The sequence below is a fragment of the Pelodiscus sinensis genome, chromosome 3 (genome assembly GCF_049634645.1).
Source record: "Pelodiscus sinensis isolate JC-2024 chromosome 3, ASM4963464v1, whole genome shotgun sequence".
In the NCBI taxonomy this organism is placed as follows: domain Eukaryota; kingdom Metazoa; phylum Chordata; order Testudines; family Trionychidae; genus Pelodiscus; species Pelodiscus sinensis.
Window position 1 is genome coordinate 198,247,209 of NC_134713.1, and position 21,704 is coordinate 198,268,912.

The 21,704-nt window shown below is 50.3% G+C and overlaps 1 protein-coding gene across 3 annotated transcripts in view; it reads left to right on the forward strand.

Moving 5' to 3' along the window:
• The first annotated feature begins 9,003 nt into the window (after positions 1-9,003).
• ATL2 (atlastin GTPase 2) overlaps positions 9,004-21,704 on the forward strand; it is a 67,370-nt gene continuing 54,669 nt past the window's right edge. For all 3 annotated transcript variants that reach the window (XM_075925851.1, XM_075925852.1, XM_075925853.1), the window contains exon 1: positions 9,004-9,160. In XM_075925851.1, the coding sequence (XP_075781966.1) occupies positions 9,115-9,160 (46 nt within the window). In that variant the 5' untranslated portion in view covers positions 9,004-9,114. The remainder of the gene's footprint in view (positions 9,161-21,704) is intronic.

The following is a 21,704-nucleotide window of genomic DNA, read 5'->3' on the forward strand; positions in this document are numbered from 1 at the left end:
CCGTTGTGGTGTTTGGCTTGGCTATTTCACAACACCAACAGAAAGTAGAGGGTTGAATCTGAAATCATTGCCTTGATACTGACAGTCCCCTTGAAAAACGGTTAGAGTCCAATCGTCTAGGCTATCCACATTAACAGGGTGGTCAGGCTAATCAGGGAGCAAGGATGCTCTTAGTTTCCTGTGCTCTGTGTGTGCTTAATTACCCTTGTTCAGACACATTTGGCCCCAGCTTAGCATAGAGCTAGTCTTGCCAGATGTTTTCACCAATACTGTGCACACTTCCCATTATGTCACACTGGACATTCCATCGTCCTGATCACATGCTGAAGACAGTGCTATTGAATCAATAATACTTTATAAATTTTTTTCGAAAATAGAAAGTTAAAATAATGGACTGACTGCCTGTGTGTTCAAAACTGTACACCTGGGAACCCTACATAGAGCATTTCTCAGAGCTGAGCTGTGGATCTGAGCAGGGCCAGAGACACAGGTGCCACAAAATCAGCACAGGAAGCATGTCAGTGTTCGTAGCAGAGTCACAGAAGCAGGCCACAGAGCAGACTTGTGCTGTATTCAAAGCTGCAACAACCAGAGCCAGGGTGGCCAGACAATCATCCATGTGAACTAGACGCAGATTAGAATCATTTCTAAGGAACAGTGAAACTGGAGATGAGTCATGGGGTGGAGCTGGAACCATCTGGAGCCAGTTTCATTCAGGGGGACACTGGGCAGTGGTCCTAGTGTATTGAGATTCCCCCAGTCAAGAGTACAGCTGCAACATGAGAGGATTTTTCCAGTGACAGAGCACGTGTCTGAGCCACATCATGTCCGCACTACAGCCAGGTCCTGAGATGGGGCCTGTGACTTGTGATGAACAGAAATAACTTCCCTTGCATTCCTCATACACTGTGATATCCCACCGTGTGCCTTCTAGTGCATTTTTATTTTCCTTTGAGCTTTTCACGGTTCTAATAAAAATATAAAAAAATGTAGCAGTGTCTAGATTGGCAATATTTTGCTCCAAATCATCCCCCCTTTCAGAAAATCTTGCCCCTTTTCTTATCCGGCCTTGAGTATTTGCACAAGAACACTGACCTTCTCTCTGGGAAAATTAAGTGTGAAGAAGGACTTAGAAATAACTTTGTAGTGTAGACGTACCCTAACTAAGAGACGTTAATTCGAATTAACTCAGAGAGGCGCTACACACGCGATCCGCTAGGTCGAACTTAATTAGAACTAGCGGAGCGCTTATTCGAACTAGATAAACCACATTCTACAAGGACTAACGCCTAGTTCGAATTAATTAGTTCGAATTAATGGCTGTGTAGAATTGATAGAATTGCTAAGCTCACCCCAGTACTATATCTGTAACAGGGACCAATTTTGTGCAGAACCTCACATCCATTACAGTGATATACAATTTTCTCTATAATCTAGTTACAATATATTATTTTTGACAATTAACATTTTTGTTAACTGATTCTTTAAATGCAGTATTGAGTATCAAGTCATAGTCATATGTATGGGTATGACTAGACTACAGGGTTTTGTCAACAGAATTTTTGTCGACAGATACTGTCGACAAAGCTTCTGTCGACAAAGAGCGTCTAGACTACATCCAGTTCTGTCAACAAAGCAAGACGCTTTGTCGACATAACAGTGTGGACGCAAAGGACAGTGTAGATGTAATAATGCCTTCTGTCGACAGAACTCTGTCGATAAAAGACATTATTCCTCATAGAATGGTGTTTACATATGTTGACATAACTCAAAGGCAGTGTGGACGCAGGTATAGTTTTGTTGACAAAAGTCCACTTTTGTCGACAAAACCCTGTAGTCTAGACACACCCCAAGTGTTCTACTTATTTCTTTTAATTCACATCCATAATACTTTTTCTACAGTATCTGTTCCACATATATTTTCAACACGCAAAAACTTTCCTGTACTACACACATCATTATGGAAGGTACGTTTACTTGTCCAATATTCATACAGAACTGTTTTCTTGTTCATTCATCTGCTTTATGAACTATGAGTTTTAGGGGTTAGGAGGCAGCATTTTATAGGGTAGCTTCTGGAGCAAATGGGGGGAGACATGGAAAAATAGGGCAGAAAGTTGAAGATTATAATGCATGCATTGATAACAGGGAGCATATTTTATTACTAATGTATTTGCAAATACTGTTCTTATTATTACTCGGAATTTATTAGCTTTAAGTACATTTTTTTCTTGTGGTGGCCAGTCCCTTTTCTGTCTGTCAAGTGATGTTTTCTCTTATTTGTCAAGCAATGACTATAACCAAGGTTCTAGGTAATAGCACTCTCAAAAAACATTAGATCATCATTGATGGGATACATCCTTTTTTGGTCACACATCAATTCTGGAGAATTGTGCATGGTCCTTAACTTAATGTATGTCTGTATTGTCAGTGGCTTGACAATCAGGCCATGTTAATATTGTTTGACCTTGCTTATACGTATGCAATATTCCTCTCATATTTTCTAATTGAACTCACTGTTATATGGATTGATTTTCCTATTTTCAAATTCACTAACTATTTCCTGTTTTGAACAATTCTCAGGGAAATGTTTTGAGGGAAATGTTTTGAGGACCAAAAACCCCAGTTCCTCTGAATTTGTGACCCATGGACCAGGAGCAAAAGGCCCCCGCCCAAGGCAAAACACCAGCATCCCCTGAGTCCGTTAGCAAGGAGGTAGCAAATTGAGAGATTTTTCTGCCAAAAAACACAGTTCCTCTGAATTTGTGACCCCTGAGTCCGTTAGACAGGAGGTAGCAAATTGAGAGATTTTTCTGCCAAAAAACACAGTCCCTCTGAATTTGTGACCCCTGAGTCCGTTAGACAGGAGGTAGCAAATTGAGAGATTTTTCTGCCAAAAAACACAGTTCCTCTGAATTTGTGACCCCTGAGTCCGTTAGACAGGAGGTAGCAAATTGAGAGATTTTTCTGCCAAAAAACACAGTCCCTCTGAATTTGTGACCCCTGAGTCCGTTAGACAGGAGGTAGCAAATTGAGAGATTTTTCTGCCAAAAAACACAGTCCCTCTGAATTTGTGACCCCTGAGTCCGTTAGACAGGAGGTAGCAAATTGAGAGATTTTTCTGCCAAAAAACACAGTCCCTCTGAATTTGTGACCCCCTGAGTCCGTTAGACAGGAGGTAGCAAATTGAGAGATTTTTCTACCAAAAAACACAGTCCCTCTGAATTTGTGACCCCCTGAGTCCGTTAGACAGGAGGTAGCAAATTGAGAGATTTTTCTACCAAAAAACACAGTCCCTCTGAATTTGTGACCCCTGAGTCCGTTAGACAGGAGGTAGCAAATTGAGAGATTTTTCTACCAAAAAACACAGTTCCTCTGAATTTGTGACCCCTGAGTCCGTTAGACAGGAGGTAGCAAATTGAGAGATTTTTCTACCAAAAAACACAGTCCCTCTGAATTTGTGACCCCTGAGTCCGTTAGACAGGAGGTAGCAAATTGAGAGATTTTTCTACCAAAAAACACAGTCCCTCTGAATTTGCAACCAGCCAGCAAAGGTAGCAATTCCTGAGCAGTTATACCGAATGTCATGTTTGTTTGACAGAAACTGTGACCGTCACAAAAACGGAGCGGTTTCACTTTTTGCCTATACACCGGCGCCCGGCACATGGGCCGCTACTATTGCGAGTAGGGGGGAGCCGAGCCGAGCCGCTGGGCTGTGGAGCTAGGACGGGCCGGGGACGAGGAGCTGGCCGGCCCTGCGGGCGGCGTTTCCAGCACTGGCCTCAGAGCTGCCCCCGGGGCTCGTGTCTCTCGCTGCCTCCGCTGAGTGCCCGGGGCTAACGTGACGCGCCGGCTGCTGCGAGCTCCAGGAACCTGCAGCCAGGGAGGGTCTCCGGCGGGCTGCGGGCGGCAGCGAGATTGGCTGGATGCTGCCCTGCGGGACGCGGCGCGGTCACTCAGCCAGCTCGGCGTCCCCAGCGCATCTCCCCGCAGGGCGGGGCTCGCCGGGGAGAGGGGGCTGATTTGCAGTTCAGTCCGGGCGCGGCTGGGTCCCTGGAGCCGGGAGCTGCAAGCGAGGGGCGCATGGGTGGCCCCGCCGGGCGCGGCGCTGGATCACTCGCACTGGGGAAGGACCGATGGGCGCGCCTGGGCAGCGCGTCGCCTTTGGGCTTTGCCAGGCGAGCAGCTGCAGCCGGATCTGCGCTCTGCTCAGCTCGAGAAGCGACCCAGACAACGGGGGGCCAAGCCCCAGATCCATCCGGCAAAGGTTCATTTGCGGGTCTCAGAGCAGCCCCGAGCTATTGCTCCTCCTGCGCAGCGAGGGGCTGCGGCCCGGGCTGCCGAGCCCTGTGGCTGTCCACAGGCAGCCTGCGGGGTCCTTGTGTAATCCAGCAGCAGGCAGGTGACCCGTTACGTACGGAATAGCGTTGCCCTTGCTATGTGCTTACACTGCTGAGCCTGGCACTCCTGGCACGGCCTCAGCTGGCAGGCTGCTGCGGGCCCTGCTACAGCAGCCTCGTGGGTAATCCGGCCAAGCTGGCATCCAGCAGGGAGGCCTTGCTGCCTATGGGCTTAGTTGCATCTCGGCTTCTCCGTGTCCCTGCCAGCTTCTTGCCAGTGCAGCGGGGGGACCTGAGCTCTGTCACTGCCCAGGGCCCTGCACCCTTGGGGAGCCCACATGTCTCAGCCTCCCCCTTCTGCGCACGGTTACTCCCCTCTCTGGAGAGCGCGGTGCCTGGGGCCCGCCGGGAACACGGTGCCTGGAGCCCCAGAGAGACAGCAAGGAGCAGGCGCTGACTGCTAGGCAGCCTGGTCCCAGGGGCTGCGCACCCTGAGGAGCCCTGCTCAGAAAGGAGGGGTCAGGGATCCCTGGCGACCTGACTGCCCCGCCCCTGCTCGGAGTGGGGAGGGACGGAAGCCGTGAGGCGAGGGTCAGTCTGGCCACCCGGCGGGGCCGAGCCACCAGCACTTAGTGCAGCAGCAGGAAATGCTGGGGAGCCATGAGCAAAGTCTGGGCCCCCTCACCCAGTTCATGTCCCAGCCACACCCACGTGCCCTGCCCCAGGGCTGGCCCCTGCCCGCTGGGCTGGGCACGACTGAGCTGCCCTCCCCCTTGGCCAGCCCGACGGAGGTCGGTGCCAGGGGCTGGGAGGACTGGGCAAGGGAAGGGGTCTGGCCTTGCCGTCCAGTCTGCCCAGAGCCCAGCGGCTGCGTCTCCCGTCCCTGCAGGTTCTCGCCACGGCCATCGGCCCTGCCTCCCCGGCGGGCCAGGGCGCCAGCAGAGCCAGGAGCAGGCGCGGGGGGCTAGGCCTCGGGCTGGGGCACTGAACCCATCTGCGGCAGGGGGGCGGCTGTTCTGAAGGGACAGGCCCCACGAGGTGCCGCATGGAGCAGCCCTCGCCCTGGCGCCGAGTCCCCAGGCTGCTGCGGGGGCTGAGGCTGAAACCCCGGTTGACACACCAGCCTGTGCGCAGCGCGGCCGGGCCTGCCTGGGCACGTCGGGTGGAGCCTGCCGAGCGGGTCCCTGGAATGGGGCTTCCGGGAGGCCCAGGTCACCGCCCAGCGCGCACGTACGGTTCAGTCGGCAGCCTCGCGGGTGGGCGCCAGGCAAGCGGCATCCAGCGGCCACTGGCGCGCCCTGGCCTGGCCTAGAGAGGTGGCACCTCGCACCCGCGGCCACTGGCGCGCCCTGGCCCGGGCTGGGGGGGCACCTCGCACCCGCAGCCACTGGCGCGCCCTGGCCCAGGCTGGGGGGGCACCTCGCACCCGCACCCTGGCGCGGGCTGGGGGCGCTTCACACCCACCGAGCTCCTGGTGCCCCAAGGGCCAGGCCGCTGCCAGGCCAAGGGACGTCCCAGCAGCACTGAAGGGCGACCCCCCTGCCCTCCCGACGGCGGAAACACGGGGTGGCCAGAGCGGCTCGGCCTGGTGCAGAGTGCGCAAGGCCCCGCGCGTGTCTGCTTTGACCCACACGCCCAGCAAGGGCTGATCCCTGCGCCGGGGATGCTTGCTCTCTTGTCCCTCGCCAAGAGCAGGCCCTGGCGTCTGCTGGACGCTCCTGCGCAGAGCGAGGGAGGCTGGGGGGGAGTTTTGTCATTTATCTCGGGGACAGAATTGACGCCTGCCTGCACGGGACATGCTGACTAGTCACCTGTCTGAGCCGAGAGCTCAGAGCCCCGCTCCGGCCCTGACGCCGGCTCGGGAGCCCCAGTGCTCGTCTCTCTGCAGCAGACGTTGGGCCAGTGAGCGAGGCCACACGCCGGCCAGTCTCTCTCATCTCTAGGGCCACCAGTGCTGCATCCTCGAACACATCGGAGGCTGCCAGTGCCCACCAGCCGGGTGCAGGGGCAGGTGCTGTGCCCCTGCACCCGGCTGGGAACTGAAGTAACTCGCCAGCCACAGCCAAGCCCCGTGGCCCCCTGGCCATGCTCCGTGTGCCCCAAGGCGCAAGCCACGTATGGAGCGGAGTGCGCGGGGCAGACACGTCTGTCCCGGCCAGGACACGCCTCACCGGCGCATGGTGGTTCTCTAGACGGGGACGGGCCTGGGGTCTCCGGGGGAGGGCTCCGATCTGGTTCCAGAGTCCACACAGAGCTCGGGAGGGGAGAAAACAGTCGCTTCTAGAGGAAGCTGTGGGGGCCACAGGACACTTGGCGGAGGTCCAGGCCCAGGCCCTGACTCAGCTCTGCCCCAAGCCTGCTTGTGTCCACACAGACCCAGCTGATCCGGCCCAGGTGCTGCAGCACCAGGCCTTGGTTTGACGTTTGTTTCAAGGGAAGCGGCCTCGTGCAATATTGCAGCAGAAGGTGACACGATTTCTGGCCTGTCCTGGTGTGGCCTGACTCAACCCAAGTGAACCCTCGTGCGCCAGCCAGCGAGGCCAAAATGCCATTTGCTAGTTAAGCCCTTGAAATGTCAATCATCCTGATTGCACCTCCTGCCTCAGCAGCGGAGACAGTGGCCGTCACATCCCCGTCTGGTCCTGCAAGCTGCTCGCGCCACTTTGACACCCGCAAGCGACTGTGCATGCCCGCACGAGGGCAGCCTGCGCACCTGTAAGACCTACGAACTGTATTCCTCTGCCTCCCCACGCGTTGGCAGGAAACAGAGCATTGTATTGGCCCCCGCTGCTCGCGGTGACGGCACAGTCTTCCGTGAGCTGTGCAGCAGTGGCCTGTCTTATGCCCCTTGTTAAATATCTTTGGTTCCTGGCCTCCAGCCCTGTCTTGCACCTGTCAGTTTTCACCTTCGTGGGATCCCCGCAAACAAACCAGACCTAACAGGTGAGAGCACCTAGAGGCTTTCCTGCACTTGGGGCCTAGCAACACCTGTTCCAGATCATTATAATGCCCTATGAATGCAACATGATTGTGCTCTTTCACCCCAGAAAGACTGGTATGTTACAAAGGAATGGTGTTGGGAGGGGCTGGCTTTCTCCATCTGTCACCCAGCAGCTGCAAGGCCTTCAAACCCAGCTGCTGGTCTGAAAGAACTGATTTCTCTCTCTCGGCTTCCAGTCACATGCCTGATTGTTGAAGGGTCTTAGAATAACGTGTCTGCCTTGTGATGAACCAGAGGATTGTCAAGGATTGTCTAGGGGTGGTGTTTTGTGGCAAGGGACTCGGGCCGCAAAGGAGGAAAGCCCGAACTTAAATGTACTTAACCAATTACAAACTTTATTAACTACAATCTGATAATATTAAATTACTGTCTCTGATTTGTTTAAGACAACGTAGCAAGCAAATAAAACATACATTAAAGAATATTAGTCTGCCTATTCACTTAACAACCCCTCAATTCTCCTCCTAGTTCTTATTTATACCTAAGTGTGGTACCATTATACAATATGGTTAATACAATACAACTAACTATTGCTAAGCTGATAAATAATATATTAAGCAATACTTACAAACCCAGTGACAATTACGATACACAGACAAAAAACATGATCTGGATTCGTACACCCTTTCGTGATTCGGTGGGTGGGAGGCGGCCTTGGGTGATCAACCCCTCAGCCAGGCTGGACGATACGTGCCTTCTATCTCCATACGGAACCTCCCGGAGCTTAGGGCTCAGGGTACTTTATACTATAATTTTGACATCCGGTACCATATTAGGGTTCCTTCCTAGTGACATGGCTTCTGCCTCAGGGCATTGTGGTCAGTCCTGATGCAGACATGGCTGGCACATGTGAACGCTCACTATGTTTTTGCTTCCCTGCTCCAGGTGCTTGTTAACTGATGTATATGACAACTCCTTTCTCTTATTCCTAGCTTGTCCTGTTTTTTTAGTGCTCGTTAACTCAGTGTGTGGGACAGCTTGTGGCCCTGCTCTTATCTTTTTGGCCCAGGTGGGCAGGGTGACGGGCTGGGTGGGGGAAGGGCGGGGTGACGGGAGGGTGGGGGCTGGGTGGGGGGACGGGAGGGTGGGGGTTGGGTGGGGGCTGGGTGGGGGGACGGGCGGGGTGACGGGAGGGTGGGGGCTGGGTGGGGGAAGGGCGGGGTGACGGGAGGGTGGGGGCTGGGTGGGGGGACGGGCGGGGTGACGGGAGGGTGGGGGCTGGGTGGGGGCTGGGTGGGGGGACGGGCGGGGTGACGGGATGGTGGGGGCTGGGTGGGGGAAGGGCGGGGTGACGGGAGGGTGGGGGCTGGGTGGGGGGACGGGCGGGGTGACGGGAGGGTGGGGGCTGGGTGGGGGCTGGGTGGGGGGACGGGCGGGGTGACGGGAGGGTGGGGGCTGGGTGGGGGGACGGGCGGGGTGACGGGAGGGTGGGGGCTGGGTGGGGGATGGGCGGGTTGACGGGAGGGTGGGGGCTGGGTGGGGGCACGGGCAGGGTGACTCGGGGGCTCCGGGCCCGCCTCGGCCGCTCGGGGTCCCGGAGCTGAGGAGCGGGGTACCCAATGGGTGCTAGGACCCGGCAGCGCCGGCAGCCGGTCGGGAGGGAACGCGGGGGCGCTGGGACCCGGCGGAGCCGGCGGGCTGTGGCCGCGCATGCGCCGCGGCGGGTTGGCAGCGCCGGGCGGCCCACGTGCCCATGCGCCGCGCGCTGCCGGCCGATAAAGGTCTCGCGGCGGCGTTTGACGTCACGCGGAGTTAATTTTAAACCCGGACAAGATGGCGGAAGGGGACGCGGCGCGCGGCGGCCAACGAGCGGGGCCAGGTACCGCGCGGAGCCCCCGGCCGGGCCCAGCCAGGGGCGCTCGGGCCGGGCCCGCTGCTGAGCGGGGGGGCGGGGTGTGTGTGTGTGTGTGTGTGTGTGTGTGTGTGTGTGTGTGTGTGTGTGTGTGTGTGTGTGTGTGTGTGTGTGTGTGTGCGCGCGCGCGTGCGGGGGGGGGCGGGGTGTGTGTGTGGGGGGGGGGTCGGGCGCTCTGGCAGGTGTCTGGAGGGGGGGTGGGTCTGGTGCAGGGTGGGGGGGTCGGGCGCTCTGGCAGGTGTCTGGAGGGGGGGTGGGTCTGGCGCAGGGTGGGGGGGTCGGGCGCTCTGGCAGGTGTCTGGAGGGGGGGTGGGTCTGGTGCAGGGTGGGGGGGTCGGGCGCTCTGGCAGGTGTCTGGAGGGGGGGTGGGTCTGGTGCAGGGTGGGGGGGTCGGGCGCTCTGGCTGGTGTCTGGAGGGGGGGTGGGTCTGGTGCAGGGTGGGGGGGGTCGGGCGCTCTGGCAGGTGTCTGGAGGGGGGGTGGGTCTGGTGCAGGGTGGGGGGGTCGGGCGCTCTGGCTGGTGTCTGGAGGGGGGGTGGGTCTGGTGCAGGGTGGGGGGGTCGGGCGCTCTGGCAGGTGTCTGGAGGGGGGGTGGGTCTGGTGCAGGGTGGGGGGGTCGGGCGCTCTGGCTGGTGTCTGGAGGGGGGGTGGGTCTGGTGCAGGGTGGGGGGGTCGGGCGCTCTGGCAGGTGTCTGGAGGGGGGGTGGGTCTGGTGCAGGGTGGGGGGGGTCGGGCGCTCTGGCAGGTGTCTGGAGGGGGGGTGGGTCTGGTGCAGGGTGGGGGGGGTCGGGCGCTCTGGCAGGTGTCTGGAGGGGGGGTGGGTCTGGTGCAGGGTGGGGGGGTCGGGCGCTCTGGCTGGTGTCTGGAGGGGGGGTGGGTCTGGCGCAGGGCGGGGGGGTCGGGGGCTCTGGCAGGTGTCTGGTGTCTGGACAGGGCTGGTCTTGGTGGGGTGGATGGCTGGGGGGGTCGGGCGCTCTGGCTGGTGTCTGGAGGGGGGGTGGGTCTGGTGCAGGGTTGGGGTTGGGGGCTCTGGCAGGTGTCTGGTGTCTGGACAGGGCTGGTCTTGGTGGGGTGGATGGCTGGGGGGGTGTTATGCACTCTAGACCATATATGTGGGGTGTTTGCCACCTGTGTAGTGCATGGCAGCGTGATGGGCTGTCTAGGTTGCTGGGGTAGGCTGGCTGTAGTAGGGTCTGCCTGGCACGTTTTGGGAAATGACTGCAGCAGGGTCTGGTCCATACACATACAAATGTAATTGTGCGCTGTGGTCGGTCGGTGGGTGGGGAGGGAAGCTGCTGGTGGTGGGTGCTTGGTGCTGAATCTGAAGTGGAGATGGTGCTTTGTGGAGCGTTCTACTGTGATTGGAGTGCATACTGGCGGGTCATTTATACTGTGACCTACTTTTAAGTAGAGCAAAAAAGTCTGACGTGTCAGTTTTATCCCATCTAGCTCCCTCATTTGTTTCTCACCTCCTTCTCTTCCATAGAGTAGTTTTTTGAGCTTTGCCTCTGTGCACGTAGTTATTGTAGTGAGTCGGGAGTTCACTCTGTGTATGCATAGAGGGAGTTGGGTATAAACACAGAATGGAGCTGATAACATTTTAGTGACCTTAACCTATGTTGCAACGTGTCTCTAACTGGCAGATGACCTGGGGACCTTGCCTTTGTGTAGGTCATGCTAAATTATGTGCACAACTGTTGCCTAATCTTTCTGGGAGGATAAATTCGTAATACGCTGCCACTCTGTAAATCAGGGATACTCAACATGTGGCCTGCAGCCCATTTGCAGACCACGGTGCAGTTTGGGTTTACGTGAGGCTCAACACTTGGCCTACGGATGGGATCCTTTAAATGTGGCCTCCACTGGGAACATGCTCCACAACGGCGAGACATCTCCCAGGTGGGGTGAGCACTGAAAGATGCACGTGGGTGAGCTGGCTGGAACAGAGGGGTACAGGGTGTCAGCAGTTCTAGCCCACAGGGAGGAGGTGCCAGGAGTACCAGGGCATTCTGTGAAGGAAGCTAACTGCATATATTTGCATGTATATGCAACCACACTTAAGTTGCGGCCCTCAGCATGTTCTGTGAGTATCGTTGTGGCTCCTGGGGCTTCCGAAGTTGAGTAGCCCTGCTGTAAATAAATCTAGGCAAATTATTGCATTTGCCTATGATGATGATGGGAAGTGCAGAAAACATAATACAGATAAAATGTTAATCCATGTAAAACCTTAGTGATGCAAATCCTAAATGATGGGCTCAACTTATTTTCCTCATTCAAATAAAACCAAAACAGCCCTAGTTATGTTGTGCTTACTGGTTCTGTTTACAGTGGGGTTAGGTTGTGAAATTTCGGTGATTAATTGAGAAGAGAGATTTCTCTTGCCCTCATACAAGAATATGCTAGCACAAATATGCTGCTCGTGGAAGCAGATTTGTATGCTAGTGCATCAGTGTTCTGTCAATAATGGGACTGTACTGTCTTTAGGGGGTTACTACTTATACTTGTATTTGAGTCTAAGGTCATACAGTATGGCTCAAGAACAAACAACCTTTGAGAATGTGTGAATGCCTGTCTGTCTAGCTCTCAAGTCAGACAATGTCTTGCTAAGTCATAGGATCTTGGGGAGTTAAAATACAACATAATATCTTCAGTAGAATGTTGAAGTCTTAGTACTTTTGACACGCTTACAAAATTTTGTAATTACATGGTTGCATGATTCCAACACTTAAGAACATGTTGAAGTCAACGTTGTTAACCAAAAGCTGATTGGTAGATATCATATGCTGCCATTGGTTAGTGGTTGTACAGTTGCTAGCCCACTGGTTATGGGGACATCTCAGCAGAAGTTGGCAGTTGCAGATCAGCTATTCCGCTAGCCTGTTGAAAGGAGGAAATTAACAAAACACTGAACATGTGAAAATATCTGAATATTTTTGGCAATGTTGCTGCTCTTTAAAATAGTCTGAAACTCAAATGTCATTACTTATACTTTTTCAGTGATACAGAACTTGTTTGAAACAGTGTGTTTGACTGTTTTCAACACAGTTACAAGTTTGTGGATAGTATCTAGTTTTCTACAGGTCAAAATAAAATCTATCCACCTGCATGTAACAAGCAGCCTCATGGTTGCAGTGTAACAAAAGCTTTTATTAGCCGACATCTGAGTTTGAGCTTTTTAGCAATGCTTTTTCCCGTTAAAATGAAAATATTTTACCCTGAGCATTAATGGATAATTTCCCCCATATGTTCAGAGGATTGCTGTTATTCCTGCAGTTGAGTGTGTGAAGTCAGTGAAAGGTTTGCCCATGTGAATCCATTTGCATTATTGGAATTTATGCTTGTAACATGAATACTGGAGCAAACTGTTTAAAGGAATGATCTTTTTTTATGGATAAAAACAGGCTAATGATATTTAAGAACAGTATTTCAGTTCACTTTTGTTGTAGAATAGTCTGACAGAGCAAGGGTGTCTGTAGAAATAACTCTGCTGTAGTACTTAGCAAAAAATCTCACAGGAAAGTGTTTTGAGTACTTGTCTAGGGAGTCAATAGCTGATCATAACTTCCCTAATATTGCTATAAATAATATTTTCATACGTCTAAATAATAACTCAGACCTGAGAGTTTAACATTTATGGAAGATTGGGTTGGTTTACAGAAAGCCCCCAATATGTTTTACTGTATTGATTTTAAAAGACATTCAAAATAAAATCAGAAAATTGTACTGTGTAGGGATGTAAAATCCCATTTATTTAACTCATCTGATTAAGAAGCAGAATAGTCCTGGTCCCACGGCAGGCTGGAGGGGGGCAGATTGCTGCTTCAGCCTCCACAAGGTAATCGGAACCAGAAAGCATTAAAGGTGAGGCTTACCAGTTAACCTTTCACATCCCTAGTATTGTGAAAACTGGAAGTTTCCCTCATACAGTGGATGCAGATTGGGCCAGTCACATTTTTCCAATACTAGGTAGCTATCTGCAGTATCTTAGAGACCCTTGACTCAAACTTCTTGGAATATATTAACTTTAAAAAGTCTCCCATGTCTGATAAATGTGAGGCATACCATTTAAAGTGCATTATTTATCTTAAGTTTAAAAAATATTCTGGCAACAAGGGAGAAACTGACTACAAAGGGAGCAAGAAAACTAACTTCATATATAATGCTTTCATGCACAGAGTCGAACTGTGTGTTGGTTTGTTATTGTATTCTTGGCTATTAAATCCAACTGGTCAGTACAAAACAAATATCATTTTCTGTTACTTTAGTATCAGCCCTATAAATGCTTATGAAGTTGTGTACACAGCAGTGTCGCTGTGTGATCCTTGCTGTTTCATTCTGTGGACCACCAGAAAGTGCCACAGGACACACCTTAAGGACTATTATCTTGAGAAACTTTTCAAGTGCAAACCACAATAGCGCTCACACACCTAGCAGAAAAATTTAGATTATCATTTACCACTGAGTACAACTAGGTTTGTGTAGCATATACAGTTGCTGTCAGTTTTTTTCAGTGGACCGATCACATTTCAGTATTAATTTCATGTGAAATCCTGGATTGGCAAAGTCAATTCAAAAGCAAAGAGTTCCATCAGATTAGCACTTCTGCATACCTATTTATTAAACTACATGAAGATGAAGTTTTTGAACTGTTTTTCAAATACTGACTTATAGTGGGTAGATGAAGGTCATTAAGTTAGTTCAAGTTGGATGTAACACAGTGGGCCACACAGACTAACATGCTGTAGTCCTTAGAGCTGGGTTCAGGAAATAGAGGCAGGTGATATTAGAACTGGAGGTCTCAGGTTTTATACCTGCTACCAATGACCCACCCAAGACTCATTGTTGAGACAAAAATTGTCTGGAAGTTCTCCAAACAGAAAGCTGGCCTCCTTAACTTCCCTGTTAACATTTCCTATTAGACAGCCCATATTTCAGGTATTGTCTCAAATCTCAGTGCTTGTGGCATTGATTAATCTGACCTTTGAAACTGGACTAAAATAAGATTCTAAAATGCAGTTGACTCTCCCACTAATCAGTCTCATAATGAGCTATTGTGAAGTGCATGTATTTCCTTGTAGCCTTCCTAGAGATCAGCTGGTGGTTAGTTGTAGGGAAAACCTTAAGCAATCAAGACTGTTAAGCTATTCAGGAGTCAAGGGACAATCCTACAAAGAGTAGTGGGGAAAGAGCACTTTCTTTCTGCAACAAACTTGCTGGTATACGTGATTTGGAAATCCTGAGCAGAGACTAGAAAACTGGACATGCAAAGTGCTGTGTAAGTGCATTATTGGCATCGGTAAAATACCTTACAAAGATTAATCCTGTGAGGTGTGTAAATACTACATCCCTCTGACAGCTTCAAGGTGTATAGAGTGGGGAATGGAGATACTGAAGTCTTGTTGCAGGTAACATGGATTCGTAGCAAGGGACTTAAAACTTAACCCTTGCATTTTTTGGTCTCTCTTGCTTACATCTTGCTCTCTGAAAAAAGGAATCTTTTGCTATGTTTTCCTTATTAGATGGAGGACCCCCACCAGGCTGTGCAGGCACGCACCAAGAATTTCGTTCCTGCCCACCCTCTCAGCAGAGCCATGCAGCTGCGGCCCCAGTTGCTTCCAGGGGCAGGGCCAGGTGGTGGGTGACTGCCTGCCCCAGGGGCAGCTGAGCAGTCACCACACGGCCTGCATGGCGGCAGTGGGAGTCTGGGCCATGGTACTAAAAATAGCACTGTGGCCCGGGCCCCGACCCAGCACACAGGACTGGAGCTAGGCCACCGTACAGCTGCTCCTGTGCCGCAGCTGCAGTACTAAAAATAGTACCGTGGCCCTGGCTCCAGCAGTTGCCCACCGTGCTGAAGGGGGGGGGGAGGGATGGGGAAACTAAGGGGAATGTGGGGGGAAGAGAGGAAGGGGCTTGTGCTGAGAGGAGGGGACCAGGGCAGGAGAAGAAAGGGGGAAGGCACCAAGGAGCTGGGTGGAGGAGAGAGAAATTCCAGGGGCCCGAGAGGAGACAATGAGGGGGAAGGACAGGAGGAGTGGAGGTGGGGGGAGTGGGAAGCTGTCATTGGGAGAGGGGAGGGAAGGGGACAAGGTGATACTAGGAGAGGGGAGAGGCAATGGGAGCAAGAGAAGTGGGTGCTGGGAGAAGAGGGGGGGAGAAGAGGGGTGGGCATGAGGAAGGCAGGGGTTGGAGCAAGTGGTGTGAGGGTTATGAGAAGAATGGGGGCAAAGGATGGCAACAGGGTGGGTACCAGGGAGGAAGAGGGCAAGTGGGGCAGGAGCAGTAAGGGAAGGGGAGGCACCAGGAGGATGCAGGGAGTAAGGTACAGGTGCCAGGAGTTGTAGGGGTGAAGCAGAAGGGCAGATGTGTGGAAGGATGGGCACCAGGGGCAGAGGAGAGAGGCAGGACAGGTGGGTAGAGGAGGTGTTGAGATGGGATGTGGAGTTGGGCTAGAGGGGAGGGGGAAGGGCAGGTGCAGGGGTCGGGGAGGAGGGGCAAGTCCCATGAGGGTTGAGGGGATTGAGAAGGGCAGGAGTTAAGACAGCAGAGGAGAGTGAGGGTTGGGAGGGCAGCAGCAGGCACCAAGGGAGGAGATGGGGCGAGGGGAGGTTGGAAACATGGCAGCAGAGGGGAAAAGGGAGAGGTTTATAACTTGGGTTGCACAGTGGCATGTATCTGAACAAGCACATGACCTCAATATCAGTGCATAAGACACAACTCATTCTGCTCATGGATGGAAAATCTTAGAGGGAACACTGACCCCCACCCCTCAGCCAGTTGCTGATGTGTTTCCTTTTCTCCAACTGTCCTCCCATTAAAACATCTTCCATGTTTTAGCTTCTGCCCAGAGAATTATGAGCACATGGTTGCTTTAATCACTGTTGTGCAACTCACCTGGAATGTACTACTGTGGCAGGATGGGGCTTGCACTTTATCATTGATCTCAGTGGGTTGCTCTTCAAGAACTGAAATGAAAACTAGAATCTGTAATTCAGCCTGAGTCTTCAACTTCTCTTCCTTGCATGTTGCACAAATAAAAAACCTGATAGACCTACAAAATAGGTTCCAAGTGTGGGCCTAGACATTGATGTAAGTCAGCATTAGCTCATAATTATTCACGTATAATTGTGCTTTAAAAAAAAGAATTAGATACGTGGTGAACTAGTCTCAATGAAGTGACTTCACCAAGAAGGTCCGGGACATGACTGCTCTGGGTGCTCCAAACCTCCTGCTACTTCCAGAAGCTGCAATTGGACAAATGGGGTGTAGCGTTCAAAATTTCTCTGTACTGTACGTTTCCTCTGAAGCATCTGGCACTGGCCACTTTCAGAAGACAAGATACTGGACTAGATGGACCACTGCTCTGATCAATATGGTGCTTCTTATGTTGAATCTTACTGGTAAACAGTAAGGCTATGTCTAGACTACATCCCTCTTTCGAAAGAGGGATGTAAATTAGACACATCAAAATTGCAAATGAAGCTGGTATTTGAATTTCCCACACTTCATTTGCATAATGGCAGCCGCGTGTTCCTTCAAAAACGAGTTTTTTGAAAGTGTAACTGCTGTCTAGCTGTGGTTCTTTCGAACCCCCCCTTTTTTTGAAAGATCCTGTACTCAAAAAATGAGGTTTACAGGATCTTTCGAAAAAGGGCTTTTTCTAAAGAACAGCATCTAGATGGTGACTTCACTTTCAAAATATCCATTTTTGAAAGACAGTGCAGCCGCCGTTATGCAAATGAAGTGTGGGAAATTCAAATCCCGGCTTCATTTTCAATTTTGATATGTCTAATTTACATCCCTCTTTCGAAAGAGGGATGAAGTTTAGACATGCCCTAAGTGAAATCAGAAGTCAGTCCCAAAACATCTTCAGTAAAGCTGCAGTCAGAGTAAAATGAATGAAAAAAGTACATTAATAAAAAGAACAGTGTCCTCTTAAAACAGTCCACTTTGTATAAGTTTGAGATCAGCAAAATAGTAACATATATGTTGGCTATCCATAAAATGCAACCTCATTTTCAAACTCTAAAAATGTGGAGAATCCTATTGAGGAAATAATATTAACTGCATGTTCTGTGATGCAGGGTTTGCATTTTTATACTGCACGCTCACAGGAAAATGTTCTCAGTACAATTCCTTTTGAAATACAGGCGTGGTATGAAGTGCAGTTACTTTAACCGTGTACCTAAGCCAAATCTAAGTGGCTGCTCCAAGTTCCCGAGGGGCTGGCTTGTATCAGTTACATCTTATAATGTTTCATGAGAGTAGGTAAGAAGATAGAAGGAAGAGCCCTTTTCCTTCTCTACTGCTTGTTTGTGGCTATTGCTTTCCTGAATCTCTTTCATGTGGTCCAATTTGAGATCCCTTTGGTTTAGGAGTGATTTAGGATCAGAAACATACTGATCATAGCACTGAGGACTTGTGGAAATTCATGGGATCAGTTTAAGGTGAAGAGCAATCAGAGGAAGCAGGTGAATTACCAAACAGCTAAGATTCTTCTTTCATGTGGATATTCTGACTTCCTGCAAATACACAGAATGACACTGAGTATCAGCTACACAAAATCTGCCATGTATAGTCTTTTGGTGCAGAATTCCCCCAACAATATAAGTTCTATACACAGTATTTTAAAATTTTTGCAAATTTTATTTGTCAATTAACATTACAGAATCATGCCAGTGTTAATTTGGTGCTCTGGGAAGAAACAGGTGGACTGGGGCACTCCCTGGTGGTGGGAGGGGCAGAGCGCTCCTGGATTCCTGCAGGCTGCTACGTTTAGCGGCAGCCAGTCATGCAGGTTAGAGGGGTTGGTTAGGGGCATGCCCCCTTCGTCCAGGACTGCCCCAGACATGAGCCCCCTCACCATTTTGGAGGGTGGGTGAGGGGTCCTACAGCCACATATACCAGGTTTCTTTTGCTCTTCCTGCTTCCTCTGACTAGGGAGTGAGGGGAAATGCAGAGTCTGCTGCATTCCCCTTGCTCCCAGCTGCCCAGGAAGCAGGAAAAGCAACAGCAACCTGGTACAGGCTGCAGCTACCTTGCTGCGCTTGTTCTTATACACACCCAGCCTCTGCTCTGAATCCGGCACCCTCATAACCTTCCTGCTCGGAGTCCCCACTCTCCCAGCTCTAAGCCCCTACTTGTACTCCCCATGTTAGACTTAATCTCCACCCTTGCTGTGTCTGTCACTAGATTATTAGTGAAGTGTGAGACATAATGGCTGAAGTAGCAACTTTAACATAACATTGAACTTAAGGAACAAACACAAATCCAGGTGTCATAAAACAATGGTGTGAAGCCAGACCCCCAAATGAGTAACTGAAACTATGGCATATAAATAATAGGGATCATACTGCCATCTTGGTGTTTGCAGACAAAGGTAGGTGGATGTTTCAGGATGGAGAAAAAGATGCAACAGATCAGGCAGGTGTCTTTTCTTGACTTGTCGTCCTGCATGTGTTATGCAGACATGAAGACAAATGGTGTGTGTGAGCCGTCTGCCTGGTCTCGCTGCAGTTGCCTTAACCTAAAATGAATATGCTCTGCCCAGTAACCGCTACAGGATGTGGGATGCAGGATTGCCCAGCCACAGAAGGATGTCCCAGATACTCTGGTGGGAGATTTGGTGTCTCCGTAGTGGCACCAACCAGCCTCCTGCCTCAGAAAGCCTATGAAGCCAAACAGCCTGACTCAGCTGCCTAGAGGGGCTTGCAGATGTGCTGTCGCCCCAGTGCCGCTGAGTTGCACGGAGAGCCCTAAGACGAGTGAACGCCCTTTATAAGCCCTCTTGTTGTCAGGCAGATCAGAGTCAGGTGACCCCTCTTTTCCTGCCCTTTTCAAGTAGGGGATGGTGGCAGGGAGGCTACGCTCAGAGAAAACCAAAATGGTGGACATATCTGGTGGCCTTCTCCCAACCCTGACTTCTCCATCCTCCTGCCCAAAGCCCCTCATATAGCCCAATGCCTGACTCCTGTACCCCCCTCACCTCCCAGAACTGGGGGTTCAGATGGTGAAACAACCTGATGCTGTTGTGTGGCGTTTCCTGTATGCTGCTGTCTTCAGGGTGTGCGGGGAACTACAACTGTTGGGGACCCCTCAAGCTCTTTCTCTCCTACCTCCCCTCCACCCCCAGCAGTGTCTTCTATGTGGGAGCTGAGCTCTGCCAGGTCCAATGGCCTCTAATGGCAGCTTGGGATATTGAAACCCATTTCTGTGGGGAAAGGAAATTCTGCACACACTACATTGACTTCTATGCCCTTGCACACTGCAGGATTTTGCAGAATTCCCCCAGGAGTACCTTAAGTGTTGGTGACAGTTGTGACCAAATATTTTCTATATAAGAGAACTTTCTCCCTGACAGCCTTTTCCTTTAAAATGTAAGCATTCCGGATACACTTTCAATAGCTCAGTGAAGTAATATGAAGCGTTCTTGTTAATTGTTCACGTATAAAGTTACACCAATTCTAAATATGTTTCCACAGCATTAGCTTTAACAAGGTGTTTCATCTTTCCGTTCTTACTCGTCTGTTGGTTGAAAGTGGAATTTAGATTACATTTTGTGGGGTCAGCCCTTATTTAATGTTGGTTGCGATATGTGTCCTATGCTCTTAACTTAGAGTAGCTCTGTAGAGTTTGACATGGGTGGTTCACCTACACTAGACTAGCCTGGAAGCAGTTCTGTCTGGGAAAGCTGTGCAGTTAATCTGTTGGATTCAAGTAAAATGCAAAACATTTAAAAACAAGTATTCTCTCTGAATGCTTCAGGCTTCTAAACCTTAATTCTGGAAAGGCAGAGATTCCTTAGATGTGTTCAATAAGATTATTACTAATTTATAGCTTTACTTCTAAGATGCACGTTTTTGTAAAAGTACAACGTTCCGAAAGCGTCATGCCAAAAATTGGCTAGGGCTAAAAGTACTTTAGAAATAAGTAGTAATTGTGCCGGTCAGCAGCTGAAGCCTTATCACATGGCACATTCCTAAAGGTTTAACAGTGAAGAAAAGAATCTTCTCGTATAAGCTGGCGGGAATGGTATTATACATGGAAGTTGAACTAATTGTAATAGCAGTATTAATTCCAGATCAGCTATAAAGGGCATACAGTACTTCATGGACAAAACTTAGAGAATGGCAGTGGAGATGTTTGCGGTGCATCCAGACACTACACAAGAATCTTGTGTGAAGAGATGATGTATGAAGTGTGAATGGGATTTAGCTTGGCTCATGTAATAGGACATGAATAAGCAAGAATAACATGCTTTTGAAGTACTTTGCATTGTAAGCACACCATTCGTTTAGTCCTTTTTGTTAGCCAAATATTCTACTAGGCTAGTCTATAGACCAAAATACATGCCTTGCTGTCCATTTCTATATAGAGAACTGGCTAGAGAGGGACTTCAGAGAGTTAAGTGATCCCCTTAATGTGCTTGTTTGGAATCCCTGTGTCCTTTCTGACTAATGTTTACACAGCAACAGAGAAGAAATGTCTTTTAAAAAAAGATGCGCACACTGTGAGGAAACAGACCACATGCTTTCTTAGGTGCACAAAATAAACTGGTAGGGAGAAGCTTCCATGGATTGATTATAGCGATGAGACCCTATAACAGTAGGTTGAAAAATCTTCAGACAGAAGTGTGATTTTTGGTGACTGTATCCTCCAATGGAAACAAGGTGGTAAAGATTATAAAGGGCAGTGAGAAACAATTGCTGCACATATGATCGTTCTGTAGAAAAGTGAAAGTTAGAAAACTATAACATTGGATAAGAATTTAACCATTGGTTGGGGGCAGGGCAGAGGGTCTTACTATTGCTGTGGGCAGGTGTGTTGGGGTCCAGTCCACTTGAGCAGGGAGTGTGGTGGACTGGTGGAGCCTGCTGGCGGTGTGGCTGGGTGATGTTAACTGCATCTCGCCGGAATGTAGATTTTCTGCACCCCAGAGTGAATTAGTTATGCTAAGTTGTTCATGTAGACCAAGACTAACAAAACTACACATAATATGTACACGTAAGTTGTATTAAAGCCAGCCATGTCACCAACTGGTTCCAAAGCTGGTTTATATTGTAGTGTGAACAGGACCTAATGGAGTGAAACTGGTGGTATCATGCATAACTTCGGTACCTTTATGAGGAGGAATTACTTAATGTAGGAGCAACATAGTGCAAGGGACCCAGGACAAGGGAATCTGTTTTTGTCTGCAATTCTATCTTGACTAGTCCTCTGGAAGCCCAGATTGATTTGAATCAGCTTTTCTATTTGTATTTAAGCTCTCTTTAGAAGAGAGGTGCATTCTTATTGGCTGACATAACTATTAAAATGTTGACTTACAGCTAAATAGCCTTAACACTAGTTTTGATACTACTTATTACCTAGAAGGATATACAATAACTATATTCATGAATTTAAGCCATTGCATAATGTAATGCTTTGTGATTAAGTGTACATCTTCAGTATGTTAGGAAATGGAAAGCAATATATCCTTCACTTACTAGATAGTTAACTTTTTTGGCTTGAAT